Genomic DNA, 18,979 nt, shown 5'->3' with positions numbered 1-18,979 from the left:
TGACCTTATGGGGAAAAAAAGACTGTTTTTTGACAAATATCTGCTACAGAAAATCTGTTATTTTTAAAGAGCAACAACTCTACTCCTATTTTAGGTTTTAACACAAAGAAAAGCAAACCTTTTCAAAAGGATAATGACTACATTTTCTTGCTTGGGATGTTGATAGTTGCACAAAGTTTCAAGCATAATAATAATTTTAAAAAATTGTCATTCTGTCATGGGAATTAAATACAATTATTCCATGAAATAAAATGCACACAATAAAAACTTACTTTTGTTATATGTATTTTTAAAATTCAAGTTGTTTAGCATTTCTAGGCAGTTTTTAAGAGCCGTTGTTGAAGGTCCAAAGAGTGAGATGTGGATCCGGAGCCGCAGGTTGCAGACCGCTGCTTTAGAAGTTATTCATACACACTGCCGGTAAAAATGTTGGCTTGTGATTGCACGCTGTAGAAATGGGAGCACAGAATCATATTTTGTGCTCTATGGTTGATTATATGACCTGAGTAACTTAATCTTTATTTCAAATCTATAGAACTATGGTAAGAGTTTACAAACATACCAAAACAGACTTTAATAAGTAAAAATGCTGCCTCACATATTATCTGAACACATATATGCACGACACACCAAAAGAATTCTCTGATATTTTCAAAGAAAAAAAACCCACTCTTAACAAAAGTGACCCTTTTAATACAGTTCTTCATTATTTTGGAGAATCTCAGTACATACAGCATAAAGTGTATTTGAAAGATGTGTGCAGAAAAAACACGTTTCACATTGATGACCTGTTACAAGGCAAATCTAATCGGCTTTGAAAGTCCAAAACTAGTTTAAGACATAAATTCGGATCTTGACAACTTGTAATAAAACCTTCAGGGTCAGATAACACTGACTGCACTTACCATAAGCAAACCAGCAGAATAATTCAAAACATTTCAGCAGTTCTGGGATTAGGACTGGCCTAACAGATCATCAAAATCTGCAAGAAGAGTGGAGACCTGTAGCATTTTTGAGGTAGATGTGTGGTTACAACATAATTAAAGGTTCACATTTGTAGCTACCAAAGGACTTGGAAAAGCCAAATAATTCATGTATGTGAATCTAAAAGACATTTTATATGGTTCTAAACATGAAGAAATTAAGTATTAATAAAAAGTCAAACGAAGCCGTCACAGCAAAAGTAGCAAAACTAAAAATGACACCCTTCATCCCAAAGTATGTGCATTGTACAAATCAGGGGCGTAATCATCACAGATACTTTACAGACATGACTGGACTCGGTGTTTAATTTATTGTTCTTAATCATTTAACCTAAGTGTTAGGTAATAACAGGTTTTGATGTTGAAAGTAAGCGTATTTGCACATCTGCAACATGGAAAAGTTTGTACAATAAAAATATTGGATTCTCTGTTGTGTTACTGAGGTATTGAAGGATAGCTAAGCCGCTTAGCTTTGTGTATCGTTTATCAGAGCATACATTATCTCACATGGGGACAAACTTTGGCTGTTTTAGCCTTGATCTGCGTACAACAAAAAGAGATTCGAAAATCTCTTTTTGCAAAGAAATTTGCAAACAGAGATATCAGATATCAGAGTTATCAGTTAAGTTTCTCGCGTCCTTTGGCGTTCGTTTACTGAAAACAGTTTTATTTGCCTGGTGGACAGAAGCTCTTCAGCAGGCTCTCGTAGGTCAGGAAGGTCACAGCGTTGACGGGGAACGCCCTGACGCTGTTCAGTAGGAGGCCTTTGAAGAAGACTCTGACTCCTTCCTCCTTCAGGCTCACCCTTATGCAGTGCAGGACCCCGCTGTACTGCTGACCACCGGCTCCAGACATCTGGAGCCGAGCTTTCACAACGTCCATGGGCGTGGCACACGCCCAGGTCACCACGCCTGCCACGCCCCCCGCCATCATTATGGCAAAGGTACCTGAAGATGTAGAAGACATTAGCACTCTCTTTGGATACCGTGGAGATCTTTATGCAATTTTCAACATTTCATCACATCACCACCATTAACTTGAAAGGTTTTTCATCTGACGTGATAGACTAACACAATTTATTTGATTTATTCAATTATTTTGAAAATGATCGCAGTATAAAATAACAGATATAAACAAGGAATGCAAAAGACACATATTTTTGTACCATTATAATCTAATCTTAACGTGCTTGAAAAGGAGTAGAAATTAAGTAAAAAAAAAATGATGAATTTATGAATAGAGCCTAAATGTGAAGTGGAAGGGAAATTTCTACATTTTGTTCAAACAAAAGTATAGGAAGTTTAGTGTGAAATTCTGTTGAAGCTGCCTGGGTCGTTGCTTTGAGTGCACTTCAAAAACACTAAATCTTACCAAGTACTTTTGGTCTGTCTGGTGCAAATATCTTAGAGCACTTGAAATAAGACAAAACTAACTTGCAAGTATCTGTTCAGTAAGATATAATAGTTGTTTTAAGTTAATACTTTCTTAATATGGATGAAAAAGTACCAATTCCAATAGCAGATTATCTCACTTTTAACAGGGAAAAATATATTGTTTTAAGTGAAATAATCTGCCAGTAGAAGAAGTATAGTCAATATTATAGTAGTACTGCAGTACTATATATATTATATATATATATATATATATAGTTTATTGTGATCCTCCTACTCACACACCAAAGAAGTCACATAACCTCTGACCTGTAATTTTCACTCCAATAACAGACTTTCTGGCCTAACTTTCTACTTTTCTTTGGTCAATTTTGAAAGTCAGGCATTGGTCTTGGTTGTTTATTGTCTTATACTCTTGTGTTTGTTGTGGTATTAGTGGTTGTGTGAGCAGCAAAAATGAAGCATCTAGGTGTATTTTTTTTAAATTATGATGTATTGAACAGTAATTAGATTTGGCCTTCATCCTAGCATACTCTGACTGACTCATGGTTTCTTGTGTCAGTGAGCTCAGCCTGACCTGGCTCTTCTCCAGTCTCAGTCAGGGCCTTACGAGTGAGCTCATAAGGCAGGAAATAGAGTCCATAGCACGGTACGTCCCTCAGAGCCAGAGCCACCACTCCTCTGTAGAGACCCCTGACCCCCTCCTGCTGGAGTATGACTGCCACACAGTGTACGGGTCCACGGTACCGCTCGGCCGTTGTTTGACCCTGCAGGCGCACCTTCACCAGATCAATCGGGGCACAAACCAGCACCTGGGAGCAAAGGATTTTAAAGGGATAATCCACTCAAATGACTGAAGATGTGATTTGTTGAATGTATTTTTTTGGCACTTTGTCGCTTACTGTCTCATGAACATCTGTAATGCTTCAGATCACCAAACAAACTTTAATGTCAGTCAAAAAAAAAAGTAAGTTATGGTAAGTGAATACAAAATGTACATTTCAAATGATGATTTTGTGTATTAAGAGGAAGAGATTTCCAAACAAATGTGAAAATATAACTTCCCTCTTGTTAAATCAACAATGACATTTGATTCATTTTATCTGACACACCATTATCACTGTTGGTTTAAGGGGCAATTATATTTTAAAATAGGGCCAGGTTGGGTTGGATACCCTTGTTATTGAAATCCTCCTTTGAAAAAAATGCTTTTTGCGTTTAATCGGGTTATCTCTGTGTGATATTGAAATTAGTGTAATCATTTGAAAGGATAAATTCTATAAAGCACCAATGCAATTTAATGGCATGAGTATAAAGTTTCTCATTAAAATATTAAAACCAAAACCAACCAAACACTTCTTGTACTTCTCTTTTTTGTCTTCATCTTTCCAAAACTTTATTGTTCTGGTAGCGATTGAGTTTTGGGCATGTGCTGCCATCTGCAGGCGAATTAAGTAAATGATTTATCTACTTTAATAAATGTTCACTATCTGAAGGCAGGCTTGGTTGAAATAACATCTCATAGATTAAGCATTTGCGTTTTCACTCGCACTCTAGATGGGCAGACTTTCTAGCAATTTAAAAATCTGTAAAACATCACTGACTTCTTCTTTCTTACTTAAAATACGTCCTTGATCATATTAAAATTCATGTCACAATTAATATGCTTTTGCTTGTTTTCACACTTTTATGTTCTTGAAAAGAACAGTCTTCATTCTGAAGCCCAAAACTCAAACGGAATCACAGCTATTTGAATGCGTCTGAGGCTCTGTAAGAAGATGTTTGTGTGAAAACCAATGAGCCGATGAGTGAGCTTACCTGCACGATGCCTGAAAAGCAACCCGCAGCAAAGACTTGCAGTGAAGACACTTGTCTGCAGTGCCTGGCGAGACGACGATCAGACTGAGAGAGGTAATCTAAAGCGTTACTGTAGGAGCCAAAGACAATGGAGTTGGCGAGGCCAGTGGTCAAAACAGGGAAGGACATACCCTTGAAGAATCCATGGAACTGATGGAGAAGATACAAAACATTAACATCAACCTCATAATCCTAATTGCAACAGGTTTGTGCTTCATCGAAAATATCAAACAAAACAAAGGATGAGTCACCCACTCCTTCGTTCAAGTACGTCTTAGCCACACAGTCAAATATCCCTTTATACGCAGACTTGGCTTGCAGACGCACCTACGAATAAAACATTGTTCCATCATGAGCGTGATTTAGACACGATGACACATTAACAGGTTTCAGAGCTCCATGTAACCTTCACTGTGTCCAACGGATGTCCCACTGCAATCCCCACTGCACCTGCAAAAGCCAGCAAGGGAGACGTCGTCACATCAGCCATTCAAGCATCATGCTGCATTTTCTTCAAGTATTTTTCTACCTGAAATGCTCCCAGCTACAAATTCCAGGAACGGCATGACTTCACAATCTGCAAGGAGATCCGGGTATTTGTGCCCTTTTAACGGTTATGCACACCAATGCATTTACAGCAGCTTATGTGCAAACTCCAGCATGGCCAGCTGTTGGATAGTTAATATGTGAAGAAGTTAAAAAAAAAAAAAACTAGGTGAAAAGTGAACACTCTGCCAGTCTGTAGCACTTTTTTACAGTGGATAAGCCTCTCCGAGTTGTAACAAGTGTTAAATCACAAGGATTTTACTTTCATCAGAAGGGTGAGTTCGGTTGGACAGCTTAGGGTTGTACAAAAACAGCAATTCCACATGCAGATTATGTCAATGTGAAACATGGCCTCTAAATAAGAGGTTTGTGAAGTGAGACCACAGTGCTTACCATCTGAAAGTGTCACCTCATTGTCACAACTTCCTGACAGATCTGCTTAAAGTAAAGCTCGTCTACATTCTTGCATAGTGTTGCAGGTTGTGTGTGATCTTTGGCTTCAACTCTGAACATGTTGTAATATCAGCCCCAGTCGGAGTTTCAAAATAAAAGACCACACATCAACATTTCTCTTCGTATTTATTTGCAGCGTTCCGAAACCTATTCTCAATTTTCTTTTTTTGTAGAACAGTCTAATGATACCTAGAACATGTGTAAAACTTGATTTTTCTTTTTACTTTACCGAATTACTCCTTTTAAGAAACAGAAGACAAAAACAATAACTGCATTTGCCAATCGTATATCGTTTGGATTTGTTTGAAAACAGATGCAATTGCTGAACATTTATCTGGAAAAATATTATTTTAAAATGGTAATAAACACTTTATTCTTCACATATGAAAAGCAAAATGCAGCAAACAAAAATTACTGTTTGTTTATAGCATGTTGCCATGCAATACAAATACCTTGCATCTGTTTCCAGACTTTGCCACATTACAACCACATCCTCCACTATGTTTAATGGAATTGCAGAAACAGTACAAAGCACGGAGGAAAATGTGAAGGGAGAAAAAATATGAAGGGTTTCTTTGTGAAGCTGTTTATTCACTAATGTTTTCTGACAAACCTCTGATATTGCCACATAATTGCTGCACCAGCTGTACAGATTGTGGCTGTAATATTAATAAAATATGGAAAAAAACAAGGTGTAGGAATCATTTTACACATCTTAAATTGCATGTTAATTAATTATACATGTTTGCACAGAAATGGGAAGTACAAAAAAAATCAGCTAATATAAAATACCAGAAAGGACAATAGAAAATGCCAAAAGGCGTTGTGTCTCATCCAAATGACATGAGCAATGAGAATGAAATAGCCGCAAGAATTTGTTCAATATGTTATTATTTTTTTCCCTTTTCTTGCTGAAGTAATCCATTCCATTGTCATACCCACTTGTCCTTTTAGGGTCACGGGGAAGAACCAGCCGGTGTTACCCTGGACAGGTCACTACTCCATCACAGTGCAAAACAGAGACACACACAAGCCGTGTGTGTTCATAGTTCTTTAGAGACACAGCTTAAATTTCATTCTACTAATTAAAGGGAAATTCAAGTGAATTACTTTTTTGTTTTTTAAAGAAGTTATTTGTTAAAGCAAATTTGTCCAACGTTTTATATTTCTTTGGAACCAACTGATCTGTTCCCCTATTGCCCTGCTTAATGGCAGAATGCAACGTTTTCCTAAACCTTAACAGATTTCCCCAAAATTTTATTTTAAAAATAGTAATACATCTGGCAGAACAGAGAAAAACAAAACCAACCGTTCCAATGGTTAAGCCTACGTCATCATTGTTGGACCAGTGGGAGCAAGCGAAAACAATACGCTGCGTCATTCACGTGCGTCACGAGGTTTTGGTATCCTCGGCAACATCACGAAATTAGCCGCTCTTTTGGTTGTTAAGAAGATTATAATATACCCATTTAATTTGGTTTGTGTTGCTGCCACTGTTCTCTGATTATAGACGATCATTTTAATTCTTGACATTTCTACCAGACATCGACACAAAAGAGGAATGTAAAGCAACTAGCAGCAAAACGAACACTTTACTGCTTCCCAAGCAGAGCTAGCCAAAGAAACATTTTTCCTCTGTTCTCTTTGTTAGGAAATAAACAATGACAACCCTGACAAGACAAGACCTTAACTTTGGACAAGGTAAGACAGTCAAACTAATTAAACGGAGTTGGTTTTCTTTTTTGAAGCTGTGTGCTCCGAATCCCCGGTAAACATAGCAGCACGTTTCATAGCTTTTTGTTGTTTTAATAAAAAGGCATTCGGACAATATTTGAATCTTGTTAGAGAGATGAAATAAGTGGAAATATTTGGTAGATTACTCATTTTCTGGTGGTTTGATTATAAAATAGAACATTAGATTTGTTTTATGGTGCTGGAGTTGATCATTTAGCTGTTTTATTCTTATCCTAAACAATAAGAACAAGTTAAGGAGTCAGATATTTTAGCGGGGTTTGATTTTAACATAAAAAACTAACCCTATAACTCATTTATGGGGTTCAGTCATTTTTCTAAAACCTAAATATTTGAGGCTGGAATGTGAAAACCTTGATCGTACATAAACCGTGTGAATGAGAAACAATGTATATTTTATTTTTGCTGTTGTTTATTGTGCAATGCCTATAGTATGCAAACCTCTTGAACTTTTTTTTCACCTTTTGTCACATAATAACCACAAACTTCAGCTGTTTTGATTGGGTTTCTTTAGAAAAAGTGTGATTTATGCAAGTGTTTGCACTCCTAGAGTCCATACCTGTGCTACCACCCTGTGCTAATGGTGTGCCAAAAGGCAGTTTTAGTTTCCTGCTAAAACTGTTTTATTTACCACTTCTTGATTTGACTCATGAAGTCATTATTAAATAACTTCCTGTCACAGTTTGGTTCATGTTTTTCATCATACTCCCTTAAACAGTGCATAAGTGGCCTGATTCAGGGTTACTCCTCTCTTCCAGTGGTTGCTGATATTTTGTGTGAGTTCCTGGAGGTCGCCATTCATCTCATCCTGTACGTGCGTGAAGTCTATCCCTCTGGAATATTTCAGAAGCGGAAGAAATACAATGTACCCGTGCAGGTAGAGATTTCCAAATTGGTGCATGACACGTCTAAAACGGATCTGCTTGACTGTGTTCTGTTTTTGGCTCAATTATCCTCAGATGTCCTGTCACCCTGAGCTGAATCAGTACATCCAAGACACTTTACATTGTGTGAAGCCGCTCATTGAGAAGGTAAGACGAGTTCGGAGCTGACAGGTTTGTTTTTATTCTCGCTGATGGTTTATTATGTTTACGTCACAGAACGATGCAGAGAAGGTGGTCGTGGTCATCATGGACAAAGAGCATCATCCGGTCGAGAGATTTGTGTTTGAGATCTTCCAACCTCCTCTGCTGTCAATCAGGTTTCCGTCCTCATTTTGGACCAGCAATACCCGAAAAGCAGCTACCAAAGTCACTTTAATTGTATTTGTGATCACTAACTGGATTAATTGATTGGTACAGCTCAGACACTTTGTTGTCACACGTGGAGCAGCTGCTGAGAGCGTTCATCCTGAAGATCAGTGTGTGTGATGCTGTTTTAAACAACAACCCACCAGGTGAGAGGAGTTATCATTATAACGGTAAAGACAAATGGAATGATAATCATAATGTGTTAAACGTTGATTTAATAGGTCGATAGTAAGCCTGTTGCAACAAACAATTAATTAATCACATGATAAACTTGGCTTGTTAATTTCTATTCTGATAATGAATATTTTTTGAAGGGCGATGTTGTTGACAGAGTCATAATCCATTTTATTTATAGTTTTGGTTGTTCTTGGTTTTTATTTTCTTGCTTGTCTTATTTATTCTTTTCAGTTGTTTTATTTTGGATATTTAAAATGTCGTCCAGTTCCAATGTTCCAATGTGGCATGTTGTGTAGAAAATTATTATTATTATTATTATTATTATTATTATTATTATTATTATTATTATTAATATTATTATTCATTAGCCTATGACAGTGGTTCCCAAACTTTTTCTCCTGCGCCCCCCCAGTGGTGAACAAACATTTTCTGTGCCCCCCTATGGATTACAAATTGCTGTCTGGTTGAGCGACGTGTGTTAGCGAAGGGAGGGCTGACTCTAAGAACGGGGGGAAGGGAGGTGGATCGACTTTGTTGGGAGCAAAATGAATGTACGTAGCTGAACATAGACAACAACATCGGTAGTCTACACAGTGGCGCAACTACACATTATTCAGGAGGATGCGAAAACATAGATCGCTCCCCCCACCAGGGAAGGAACGTTAGGGTGAAGGAGCGACGCTCGCTCAACCCAGCGTGAGGGTCGTAGCGCTCATGTTGCGTTTAAAGGCGGCTCGGAAAAACAGGTTACCACATGTCAACAACGGATTAAACAGTTTTAACTGTTGATAAAAGTGACAGAGGACACAGATATTGGAAGTGCAGAAGCCCCTACTGTATCAAATTGACAGAGGAATAATAGAGAACTGGCCATTCTAAGGTAAAAACCCAGCGCATACAGCGTTCATGTTTTTTTTTTTGTTTGTTTTGTTTTCATTCAGGCGGCTTCCCGCGCTCCACAGTTTGGGAACCTCTGGCCTATGAGAGGTTGAACTTGCATTATTATGCCGTTATCAACATTTTAGCTGAAAATGGTTTCAAAGCGACAATATTATCATTTGTCGCAATCATTTCTGGGACAATTTATGGTCCAGAAAAATTGGCTATCATGACAGGCCTAGTCGACAGCAGTAAAAAGATGTTGAGATGATAAAAACAGTGAAATGTGTCCTTTGTGTCTCAGGTTGTTCTTTCACAGTGCTTGTGCACACCAGAGATGCTGCTGCACGCAACATGGAGAAGGTTCAAGTCATTAAGGTGAGTGTTTTTCAGGACTGTAAAATTATTTATAACACTACGCCTTTTCACATTTTGTTTACAAGACAACAATCTTCCACATACTGCAATGAAATTTTTTTGTGTGAGATTAAAGCATGTCATTTGCATTTATGTTCAGCCCCCCTTATTGTACTGCCCTCCAAAATTAAATGCATTTGTTAATTGTTGGTCAGCCTGTTTTTCAGAAGTAAACGAGAAAGTGACTTGTTTTAGGCAAAGTGATGTTAGAGCAGTAAGTCAGCTTTCTAAAACTTAACTAGCAGAGTTATAAAGCAAAGCAGACTGTCCGGAAACTCCGGGGGAACGAATATTGGTCATTGGCAAAACTGAAAAATAACCAAAGAAATCCCAAAACAAAAAAGAAACAAGTACATAAATAGCATGCTGGTTACAAGTTGCAAAGTATTTATGCCTCTTCTATAGAGTTTGTTTACTTTATATTGAGATGTGTGTTACTTTCCTATAGGAAACATTCACAGCACTTCACTGACCTTTGACCTTATCCAGAAATCAAATTTGGACATTTGAGCATGCACTGTGGTCTGTCACATGACATCCCAGTTAAATACATAGAAAATGAAATGTGACAAAACGTGAAAAGGTTGACTTTGCTATCAAATGTAAACACAAAACAACCATTTGCATGTGTTCAGCCTCTTGTCTGCGTTTACATCTTCAGGATTTTCCATGGATCGTCGCAGACGAGCAGGAAGTTCACATGAAGGAGCCGAGACTCATTCCACTGAAGTCCATGACGTCCGACATAGTGAAGGTCAGCTGAAGGAAAAATAAAACCAGAATCACTGTGATGTTTGAACGTGTCGAACGTTTCCTGCGGAGCTGTTTGCCACAATGTCTTTCATGTCATGTGTTTAAGCTTCTCTGTTTACTGCTCTTCATATTTGTTTGCTTTGTTGTCACAGATGCAGCTCTACGTGGAGGAGAGAGCCCAGAAAACGTAGCGAGAGACGACAGATCGCGCTGTGGAAAGCTCGTCGGTGACAGCTGCACATGATAAGCAGAATATTTATGGCAGCCTGCCGGTGCAAGATGAGTTCATCTGAAAACGTGGCTTCAGGAATGTGAAATATACCTCATGGAATATATCTGAGGTGGTTTCCTTTTGATGCGTGAGTCGGACTGAAACACTGGGATGCTGTTGGCTAAATCCTTAATGAAATATGCTGTTTGGAAAAGTGATATTCTGTGTGAAGTTGTAACTCCAGTGAGAGTACTATTAATGCATTTCAAGATGTGTTGTTTTTTTTGTAGAAGTGCTGTTTGGTTCTGTCTCAGTATTTAATGAACAGTTTTTAACTGTTGTTCATTAAAAAAATGACACCATGAATTTATTATGATTTTCATGTCAAAACCAGAACTTGGATTAATTGGCTTCAAGAAGTGCCTATGTGTTGATGTGTTGCCAAATCATGATGTGTTGAAATGCAATTGTTCTGAAATGATTTGCAATAAAAAAGCATCATGTTCTTTATATATGGCAACGTTCTTGGACAAAACGGTCACCAAGTTATCGGAGGAGATCAAACCCCACGAACAATACAGGAGACTAATAGTGGAAATAATCTTTATTAATTTTACCAAAACAAATAATTCATGTTTCTGCATGATATAAGTCTGTCGCTAACAGACTGAGGTGGCTTCTTCATTCCTTTTGGTGCATACATATGGCTGATCTTTGATGATCTCAGGAAACATTTATTTTTGAAATGATAGCGGCACAAACGTTTGACAGAAATTTTGTAATTTGAAGAAGGTGACGGGGTCCAACGTCACTCAAGTTATTCTGTTCTATTCCAGCGACAAATATTTCCCCTAATGTTTATTATAATTCACTGCAATGTCTCTGTAATTCACCCTCATAGTTTTTCTTGTCTATTCCATGGTTTACAGACTCAAATCACTGCACATCATTTTATATACCTGCTTAATCCTGTTTAAGGTTGAAGGGAGACTAGAGTCTGTTCCAGAAATCATAGATTAACAAATTCAACCATCAAAGGTCCAGAAATGGACAAGCATGGAGAAAAAATATTCAAAATAAGCCACATGTATGTAGCTTATACTGCCATGAATGTCTGCAGGTTAAATGACTCATTTATAGTTTTCATTTTTCAGGATTATGCTTTTTTTCCATAATGTCTTAAAGTACTTTTTAAATTTAGGATGTGCAAAGTATGGATAGATAAGAGGTTTTTTTACAGGATGTTAGACATATTCTGTTGTATTTGCTATTACAATTATGTGCATTTAAATAATCTTATAGACTTTTAAATCCATCCTACAAACTGATTCAACAGTATCTGTCATTGCTTTAAGCATCAGCTTTAATAACTGATTATTAGCACTGAGAGTAAACTGTGTTTGTTCTCAGTCAATCAGTGTCACAGCCAGGAACAATGTTGCTATCAAAACTGCTGTGAGACGTTGAGTTTGGTGCAGTTAAGGTAATTGAACATGGCTACTGAATCAACTGTTCAATTTCTTCCCCTAAAACGTTTTCACAGCTACCTATATGCAGGCAGATAATTTAATAATTGTTTATATAAATGTTTTAGTTAAACTTCGTATCTCTAACAGACTGCTTTGTGTACATAAAAATAAATTTATAAGATTGGCAGTTGCTAGGTCTTTAATTTCCTCTAGAGCACCTCATTCATTAGCAAAGCTCTTAGTTACTTCTCAGCCATTAGAAAATACTTATAGTGCTCATACACAGAAAGTGTAAGCCTGACATAAATATTGTAAATATTGAAGCATCCCTATAAATTGTGTGCAGGCCAAATCTAGGCCAAACCCACACACTATGCTGAGAACATGGGGAGAGGTGCAGCTAAAAATAAACAACTGATCTTGATAAAAATAGACACAGCTCTGTCCCAAGGCTTGGATGGAAACTTAGACTAAATGATGCAGAGTTTCATATTTTACCCTCAGCTAAAGTTCATCCCAGAGTTTTTTATCCCTTCAGCTTTAGCCCCCCCACCACACAACCCCTCAGTATTATTGTTTGTTTACTCTCTGTGTGGCATCAATAGTTCATTTACAACAAAAAGAATCATACATTTATTTGCACTCATTGGGCTATTATCTATCGATTATAGAAAATAGGCTTTCAGCTCATTAGATTAAAATTAATTAATGTCAACTTGAGGAATTGATGATATTTTGTCTGTTGTCAACTAAACTGAAGTATAAAATGAGTTCAAATCAAATGGAAAGATTTGCATTGGCAGGAACGTTACAGACCTTTTTCAGTAAAGAGATTTTCATCAACTTGTCAAATCTTCAGTAAAACAGTTGGAACTATCAGTGGAAAAACATTATTGGATGTAGAGGTTTGGAGCAGGTTAAAGAAAAAAAACCGACATGCTGTCAACAAAAGAGCAACAATGAAAACAGTTTTTACTTTCATCCCCTATGACTTGAAATACATGAAATTACATCACTGCTGTGCTGGACATCGTACACTTTTCAGTTTCATGGCCGTGGTGTTACTGCGCTTGATTGGCCAGCGTACCAACCTGACCTAAATCCCATTGAGGATTCAGGAAATATGAAGAGGAAGATGAGAATCACCAGAAACGACAATGCAGACGACCTGAAGGCTGCTATCAAAACCACATGAGCTTCCTGAACACTTCAGCAGTGCAACACGTCTACCTGATTCATGCAAAAGAGTCAAGTTCTGAATGCAAACATAATTACACAAGGAGACACTTTTCACATTTCTTTTCTAAAAGTCATTTTTATTACTTGTTTGGTTGAATTTTCTTAACTCAATTATCCATCCATGCATCCATTTTCTTCCGCTTATCCGGGGTCGGGTCGCGGGGGCAGCAGCTTCAGAAGGAGGCCCAGACTTCCCTCTCCCCAGCCACTTCTTCCAGCTCCTCCGGGGGAATCCCAAGGCGTTCCCAGGCCAGCCGAGAGACATAATCCCTCCAGCGTGTCCTGGGTCTTCCCCGAGGCCTCCTCCCGGTGGGACATGCCCGGAACACCTCACCAGGGAGGCGTCCAAGAGGCATCCTTACCAGATGCCCGAGCCACCTCAACTGGCTCCTCTTGACATGGAGGAGCAGCGGCTCTACTCTGAGTCCCTCCCGGATGACCGAGCTTCTCACCCTATCTCTAAGGGAGAGCCCAGCCACCCTGCGGAGGAAACCCATTTCGGCCGCTTGTATCCGTGATCTCGTTCTTTCGGTCATGACCCAAAGCTCATGACCATAGATAAGGGTGGGAACGTAGATCGACCGGTAAATCGAGAGCTTTGCTTTTTGGCTCAGCTCTCTCTTCACCACAACGGACCGGTACCGGCTTAAGAGTGTGACACCCCTGTAATTGGAGCACACCCTCCGGTCCCCCTTTTTAAACGGGGACCACCACCCCTGTCTGCCAATCCAGGGAAACTGCCCCCGATGTCCATGCGATATTGCAGAGTCGTGTGAGCCAACACAACCCTGCAACATCCAGAGTCTTAAGGAACTCCGGGTGGATCTCATCCACCCCCGGGGCCCTGCCACCGAGGAGACCTCATCCCCAGAGATTGGAGAGCCCAACCCAAAGTCCCCATGCTCAGCTTCCTCAACAGAAGGCATGTTGGCAGGATTGAGGAGGTCTTCGAAGTATTCCGCCCACCGGCCCACAACGTCCCGAGTTGAGGTCAGCAGCACACCATGCCCACTATAAACAGTGTTGGTGCTGCACTGCTTCCCCCTCCTGAGACGCCGGATGGTGGACCAGAATCGCCTCGAAGCCGTACGGAAGTCTGTCTCCATGGCCTCTCCAAACTCCTCCCATGCCCGAGTTTTTGCCTCAGCAACAACCCGAGCCACATGCCGTTTCGCCCGCCGGTACCCATGAGCTGCTTCTGGAGTCCCACAGGCCAAAAAGGCCCGATAGGACTCCTTCTTCAGCTTGACAGCATCCCTCACCGAAGGTGTCCACCAACGGGTTTGAGGGTTGCCGCCGCGACAGGCACCAAAAGCCTTGCGGCCGCAGCTATGATAGGCCGCCTCGGCAATGGTGGTACGGAACATGGTCCACTCAGACTCAATGTCCCCCACCTCCCCCGAAACGTGTTCGAAACTCTGCCGGAGATGAGAGTTGAAGCTCTGTCTCACAGGGGACTCTGCCAGACGTTCCCAGCAGCAGACCCTCACTACACGTTTGGGCCTGCCAGGTCTGACCGGCTTCCTCCCCCACCACCGGAGCCAACTCGCCACCAGGTAGTGGTCAGTGGACAGCTCCGCACCTCTCTTCACCCAAGTGTCCAAGACATACGGCTGTAAATCCAATGAGACGATGACAAAGTCAATCATCGAACTGCGGCCTAGGGCATCCTGGTGCCAAGTGCACATATGGACGCCCTTATGCCTGAACATGGTGTTCGTGATGGACAATCCGTGATGAGCACAGAAGTCCAACAACAGAACACCACTCGAGTTCAGATCGGGGGGGCCGTTCCTCCCAACCACGCCTCTCCAGGTCTCACTGTCATTGCCCACGTGAGCGTTGAAGTCTCCCAGTAGAACTCAATTATTAACTCAATTATTTGCAAGTAAATACATGCAAATACAAAAGACCTTGACACATGACATACGATGCCAGTCAAGAGATCCCTCAGTCACGGGCAGAGTCAAATGTTGAGCTTTCTATTATTTTATCTAATTCAGTGTGTTTGTAAAAAATGAAGACTCAGCTTGTGATATAAACTAAAGACAGATTGTGTGCTTCCTGCCTCAGCACAGCTAATAATTAATTATTGGTCATTAATGGGCCTTTACTAATGCCTTAATTATTTCTATCAGGAAAGTTCAGAGCAGAGAGGAGAGAGATTTAAATGCTTCATTAACAGATCAATATAAATATGACATTCATAGACATGAAAGCATAAACTTCTGACTGTAACTTTGGATAATATGGTTGCATTATTACAAAACTTTATTGTATAAGTGAATATTCATGCATGTTATGATCTGTTAAACCCAAATGCTCAATTAAATAATTATTCTGTTTAAATTCTTGGTAACACTTTATTTGAAGGGGTGTGCATAAGACCGACATGACACTGTCAAAAACATGACATAACACCTGTCATGTACATAAAGAAGTATTTATGAATGTTTATGACAGTTGTCATGAAGTGTCATTCTTGACAACTGTCATTATTAAATGTTTACATTTAATAATGACACTTTTAAGGCAAAGTTGCTCTAAAGGTTGCATTAAAAGTCCATTAAAAAGTACAAACTTTGCATTAAATTATCATAATTTACAAAATCATGCAAAGTTGGCACTTTTAATGGACTTTCAATGCAACTTTTAGAGCAACTTTGCATTAAAAGTGTTATTATTTACTAAGTGACACTTCATAACAACTGACAGAAGAGTTATGATTGACGTAGTTGCAGTCTGTCCATGTTTCAATCAATCAATCAATCAATCAATCAATCAATCAATCAATCAATCAATCAATCAATCAATCAATCAATCAATCAATCAATCAATCAAATTTTATTTGTATAGCACATTTCAGCAACAAGGCATTTCAAAGTGCTTTACATAATTAAAAGAAAGAGCATGTGACATTGAATAAACAGTGAGAAAGAGAAAGAGATTTAAAAAAAGATAAAAACATTAAAACCCGCACTCCTTTTAGGACTTCAGTTAAAGGTCGTTTAACTGGGACTCTAACCCTCTGGGACTTTAGTCAAAAACACCGTTTGACAAGGATTCCAACCTCTAGGTTTTTAGTTGAACGCCATCAACTGGGACTCTAAACCCTGTAGGACTTTAGTTAAACGTTGTTTATCTGGGATGTTTTCAGGGGGGCTTTACATCATTAAAACAGAAACAGTGAGAAAGAGAAATATAAAGAAATTAAAAAGTAAAGATAAAAACATTAGAGATTTAAAAAAAAAAATGTTGCAGAGCTCAGTCGTTTTGCAAGTAGATCAAAGTTTAAACTGGCATTGTTGTACATTTCTAATCTGGTCATTTTATGTAAGATTTACCAACTAGAAAGTGCCGCAAAAGAAAAATATTTTTTCACTCTGACTGGCTGCTGTTAGGCCTACTGATTTTAAGTTGAATGTTCATTGCATTTTTCGTATAAACCTGTGAAAATAATTTCTATTCACATGGCTTTTTTGTTCTCTGGGAAATTATTTTTGATAATAAACACAGAAACAAACATAAAAATCAAAACATCTACAACAGTGATAGTAACATTGATAATAAAATAATAGTGCAAAGTAGCATAAATTCTACTTTGCACTATTTTTTGCACTATTTTTCCTCCTGGATAGAGACAAGGGGGGCACTGGGCCAAAAAAGGTTGAGAGACACTGAGCTAAAACCTTTCAATCTCACACATAAGCTTCAACTTCTTCCCCACTAGAGCGCTGACATGTCACATTTAGAGGTATTTATATTATATTATATGAGGGTACGTTAGTATTTTACAAACTATTCCTTAAAAAGGAATTTCTCCTTCTGAATAATAATTGCTGGCAGCGATTTCATAAACCATCGTTGTTATCGCTGCTTGTAAAATGCCTAGCAGGGTGTATTTACCAGCAAATATTAATCCATCCACACACGTACCCCACCAACTCTTAGAATTAGCAGAAGTTTCCATTTCCGGTGAATTCTCAGCTAAAGATTTAGGCTGCTTAGATGAAGTTGTATTTCTAATAGAAGTCTTTACATGCCTATGTTTGCTTTTTAAAGTTTGCGATTGAGATGTTTTAGATGGAGTCTGAAGCTGTTTTAGTTCAGAAATGGCACATTCAGTCCGAGTCGATTTTTCCATTGAATCCAAAATAAAATGCTCAGTCTGTGTAGATTTGTCGGCAAAAAAGTTTGGCTGCTTACAACCACTGCTCAAATTTTCCATTTGAATTGATTTTTCAGCTATAAAGATTTTTGGTTGCTGTTGGGTTTCAACTGCAAAGTTTGGTGTTATCAGCAGCTCTATGTTTTCACCCACAGCATCAAATTTCTCTTTGATGGTTTTTCCAACTTTTTCTGGCAGTATTTGTTCCTCCTGTTTGCTCTCAATCTGTATTTTCAATTCCCTAATATAATCTCTGAGAGATTCTGTCAATTCATACATTTCACCTACCATGTGATCTTTTTCTTTTATTTGAGCAGTATGTTTTCTTTTTTCCTCCTCCAAGTACAAAATCTTTTCCTCAGAACTCACTTGTGCGTTTCTTAAAATCGTGCATTCATCTATCAATGCTGTTGTCTTCCACTTCAGCCTAGTGTTTTCGACTTTCAGTACACGATTTTCTTCTGTCAGAGAGGATCGGATCTTCCTTTCCTCTTCTTCGGATTCCAAAATTTGATGGTACAGTGTTGTTTGTATTGATACTTTGTGTTTCCATTTAGCAGTTTCGTCTGAAAGCTGTTCTTTTGCACTTCGGAGTTCCTTTTCTCTGTCATCTGCCTCAAGTTGCAGATTATACAAAGCATCTCTTAGCTTTTCCATCTCCTGCTCATATTGTGAGCATCTTTTAAGAAGCAGTATCTCATCCATTTTACCCTACTACTTAATAACAATCTTTCTTGCTTTGCTCTGTCCTGGCAAATGAATCCAGTGTGTTTTATAAACTAGTCACGTTATACGTCACCAAAATTGAATGCGTCATAATGACAAACGGTTCTGACGATCTGTGCTGCCACGTCAGTTTTTCCAAACTTGTGCGTCACGATAGCTGTCTGTTGTGTACAAAGCGTGTGTTGTATTATCGGGCTGAGCATGCGCAGTGCCACGATGTAGGATTGATAGTCCGAAGAACCAGCACCAGAGAGGAAGAGAGTCAAGACACCCACTGAACGCGGTAACGTGCTGTCAACGCTGCTAGTCAGTTTGAATGGATTCTGCGACGTCACGCAAATAAACTTCGTTCTTTTCTTACTTTCTCCCACAACGCCCGGTAAATATTGAGTAATAATGAAACCTTCACTATGTATTTTCACTATGTATTTTATCAATGCATTTTTAGACGCGACAGGGATAATTATCAGCGTCATAAATTTAGAAGCAAAAGAGGCTAACACATCGCAAAATAAATAGGCTACAGACCATATTTGTTAAATAAGAGTCTATGGAATACACTTAGCATAGGCAAGTCTACAGTGTTTTATAATAACGTTATGAACGTAAATATATGTATAAAAAAAAAACAGGAGTAACAATAACTATTGTAGTTTCTGATGTACTCTGTATATGGTAGCACAGGGTGCTATATCATTTGTGCCAGCA

General features: G+C 38.8%; 2 protein-coding genes across 2 annotated transcripts; one reads left to right on the top strand and one right to left on the bottom strand.

The window, feature by feature from the left end:
* Nucleotides 1–672: 672 nt before the first annotated feature.
* Nucleotides 673–6,534, bottom strand: slc25a45 (solute carrier family 25 member 45). The gene is made up of 7 exons (XM_008413075.3): nucleotides 5,171–6,534; nucleotides 4,761–4,899; nucleotides 4,638–4,681; nucleotides 4,487–4,558; nucleotides 4,193–4,381; nucleotides 2,952–3,186; nucleotides 673–1,930 (listed from the first exon to the last, which is right to left on the bottom strand). Exons 2-7 carry the CDS (start codon nucleotides 4,795–4,797, stop codon nucleotides 1,650–1,652), a joined length of 858 nt encoding a protein of 285 aa, XP_008411297.1. The 5' UTR covers nucleotides 4,798–4,899; nucleotides 5,171–6,534; the 3' UTR covers nucleotides 673–1,649.
* An 87-nt stretch (nucleotides 6,535–6,621) lies between these two features.
* Nucleotides 6,622–11,179, top strand: LOC103467081 (mitotic arrest deficient 2 like 2). Its single transcript, XM_081608782.1, has 8 exons — nucleotides 6,622–6,931; nucleotides 7,741–7,859; nucleotides 7,942–8,013; nucleotides 8,083–8,183; nucleotides 8,284–8,378; nucleotides 9,593–9,666; nucleotides 10,367–10,459; nucleotides 10,611–11,179. Exons 1-8 carry the CDS (start codon nucleotides 6,892–6,894, stop codon nucleotides 10,647–10,649), a joined length of 633 nt encoding a protein of 210 aa, XP_081464908.1. The 5' UTR covers nucleotides 6,622–6,891; the 3' UTR covers nucleotides 10,650–11,179.
* The last annotated feature ends 7,800 nt before the right edge of the window (nucleotides 11,180–18,979 follow it).

Source organism: Poecilia reticulata, chromosome 7 (genome assembly GCF_904066995.2).
Source record: "Poecilia reticulata chromosome 7, P_reticulata-male-v2, whole genome shotgun sequence".
NCBI classification, from domain to species: domain Eukaryota; kingdom Metazoa; phylum Chordata; class Actinopteri; order Cyprinodontiformes; family Poeciliidae; genus Poecilia; species Poecilia reticulata.
Note: the sequence above shows the minus strand (reverse complement) of the source record. Positions and strands in the feature narration are given on the sequence as shown.

What these genes read in the sequence shown, in the direction of transcription:
- slc25a45 (XM_008413075.3), bottom strand. Translation starts at nt 4,797, where the DNA reads ATGCCGTTCCTGGAATTTGTAGCTGGGAGCATTTCAG. An exon ending in TGTAGCTGGGAGCATTTCAG is followed by an intron (nt 4,682 to 4,760) that starts GTAGAAAAATAC and finishes TGGCTTTTGCAG; the next exon opens with GTGCAGTGGGGATTGCAGTG. An exon ending in AGACGTACTTGAACGAAGGA is followed by an intron (nt 4,382 to 4,486) that starts GTGGGTGACTCA and finishes CTTCTCCATCAG; the next exon opens with TTCCATGGATTCTTCAAGGG.
- LOC103467081 (XM_081608782.1), top strand. Translation starts at nt 6,892, where the DNA reads ATGACAACCCTGACAAGACAAGACCTTAACTTTGGACAAG. An exon ending in AGACCTTAACTTTGGACAAG is followed by an intron (nt 6,932 to 7,740) that starts GTAAGACAGTCA and finishes CCTCTCTTCCAG; the next exon opens with TGGTTGCTGATATTTTGTGT. An exon ending in CCTCCTCTGCTGTCAATCAG is followed by an intron (nt 8,184 to 8,283) that starts GTTTCCGTCCTC and finishes TGATTGGTACAG; the next exon opens with CTCAGACACTTTGTTGTCAC.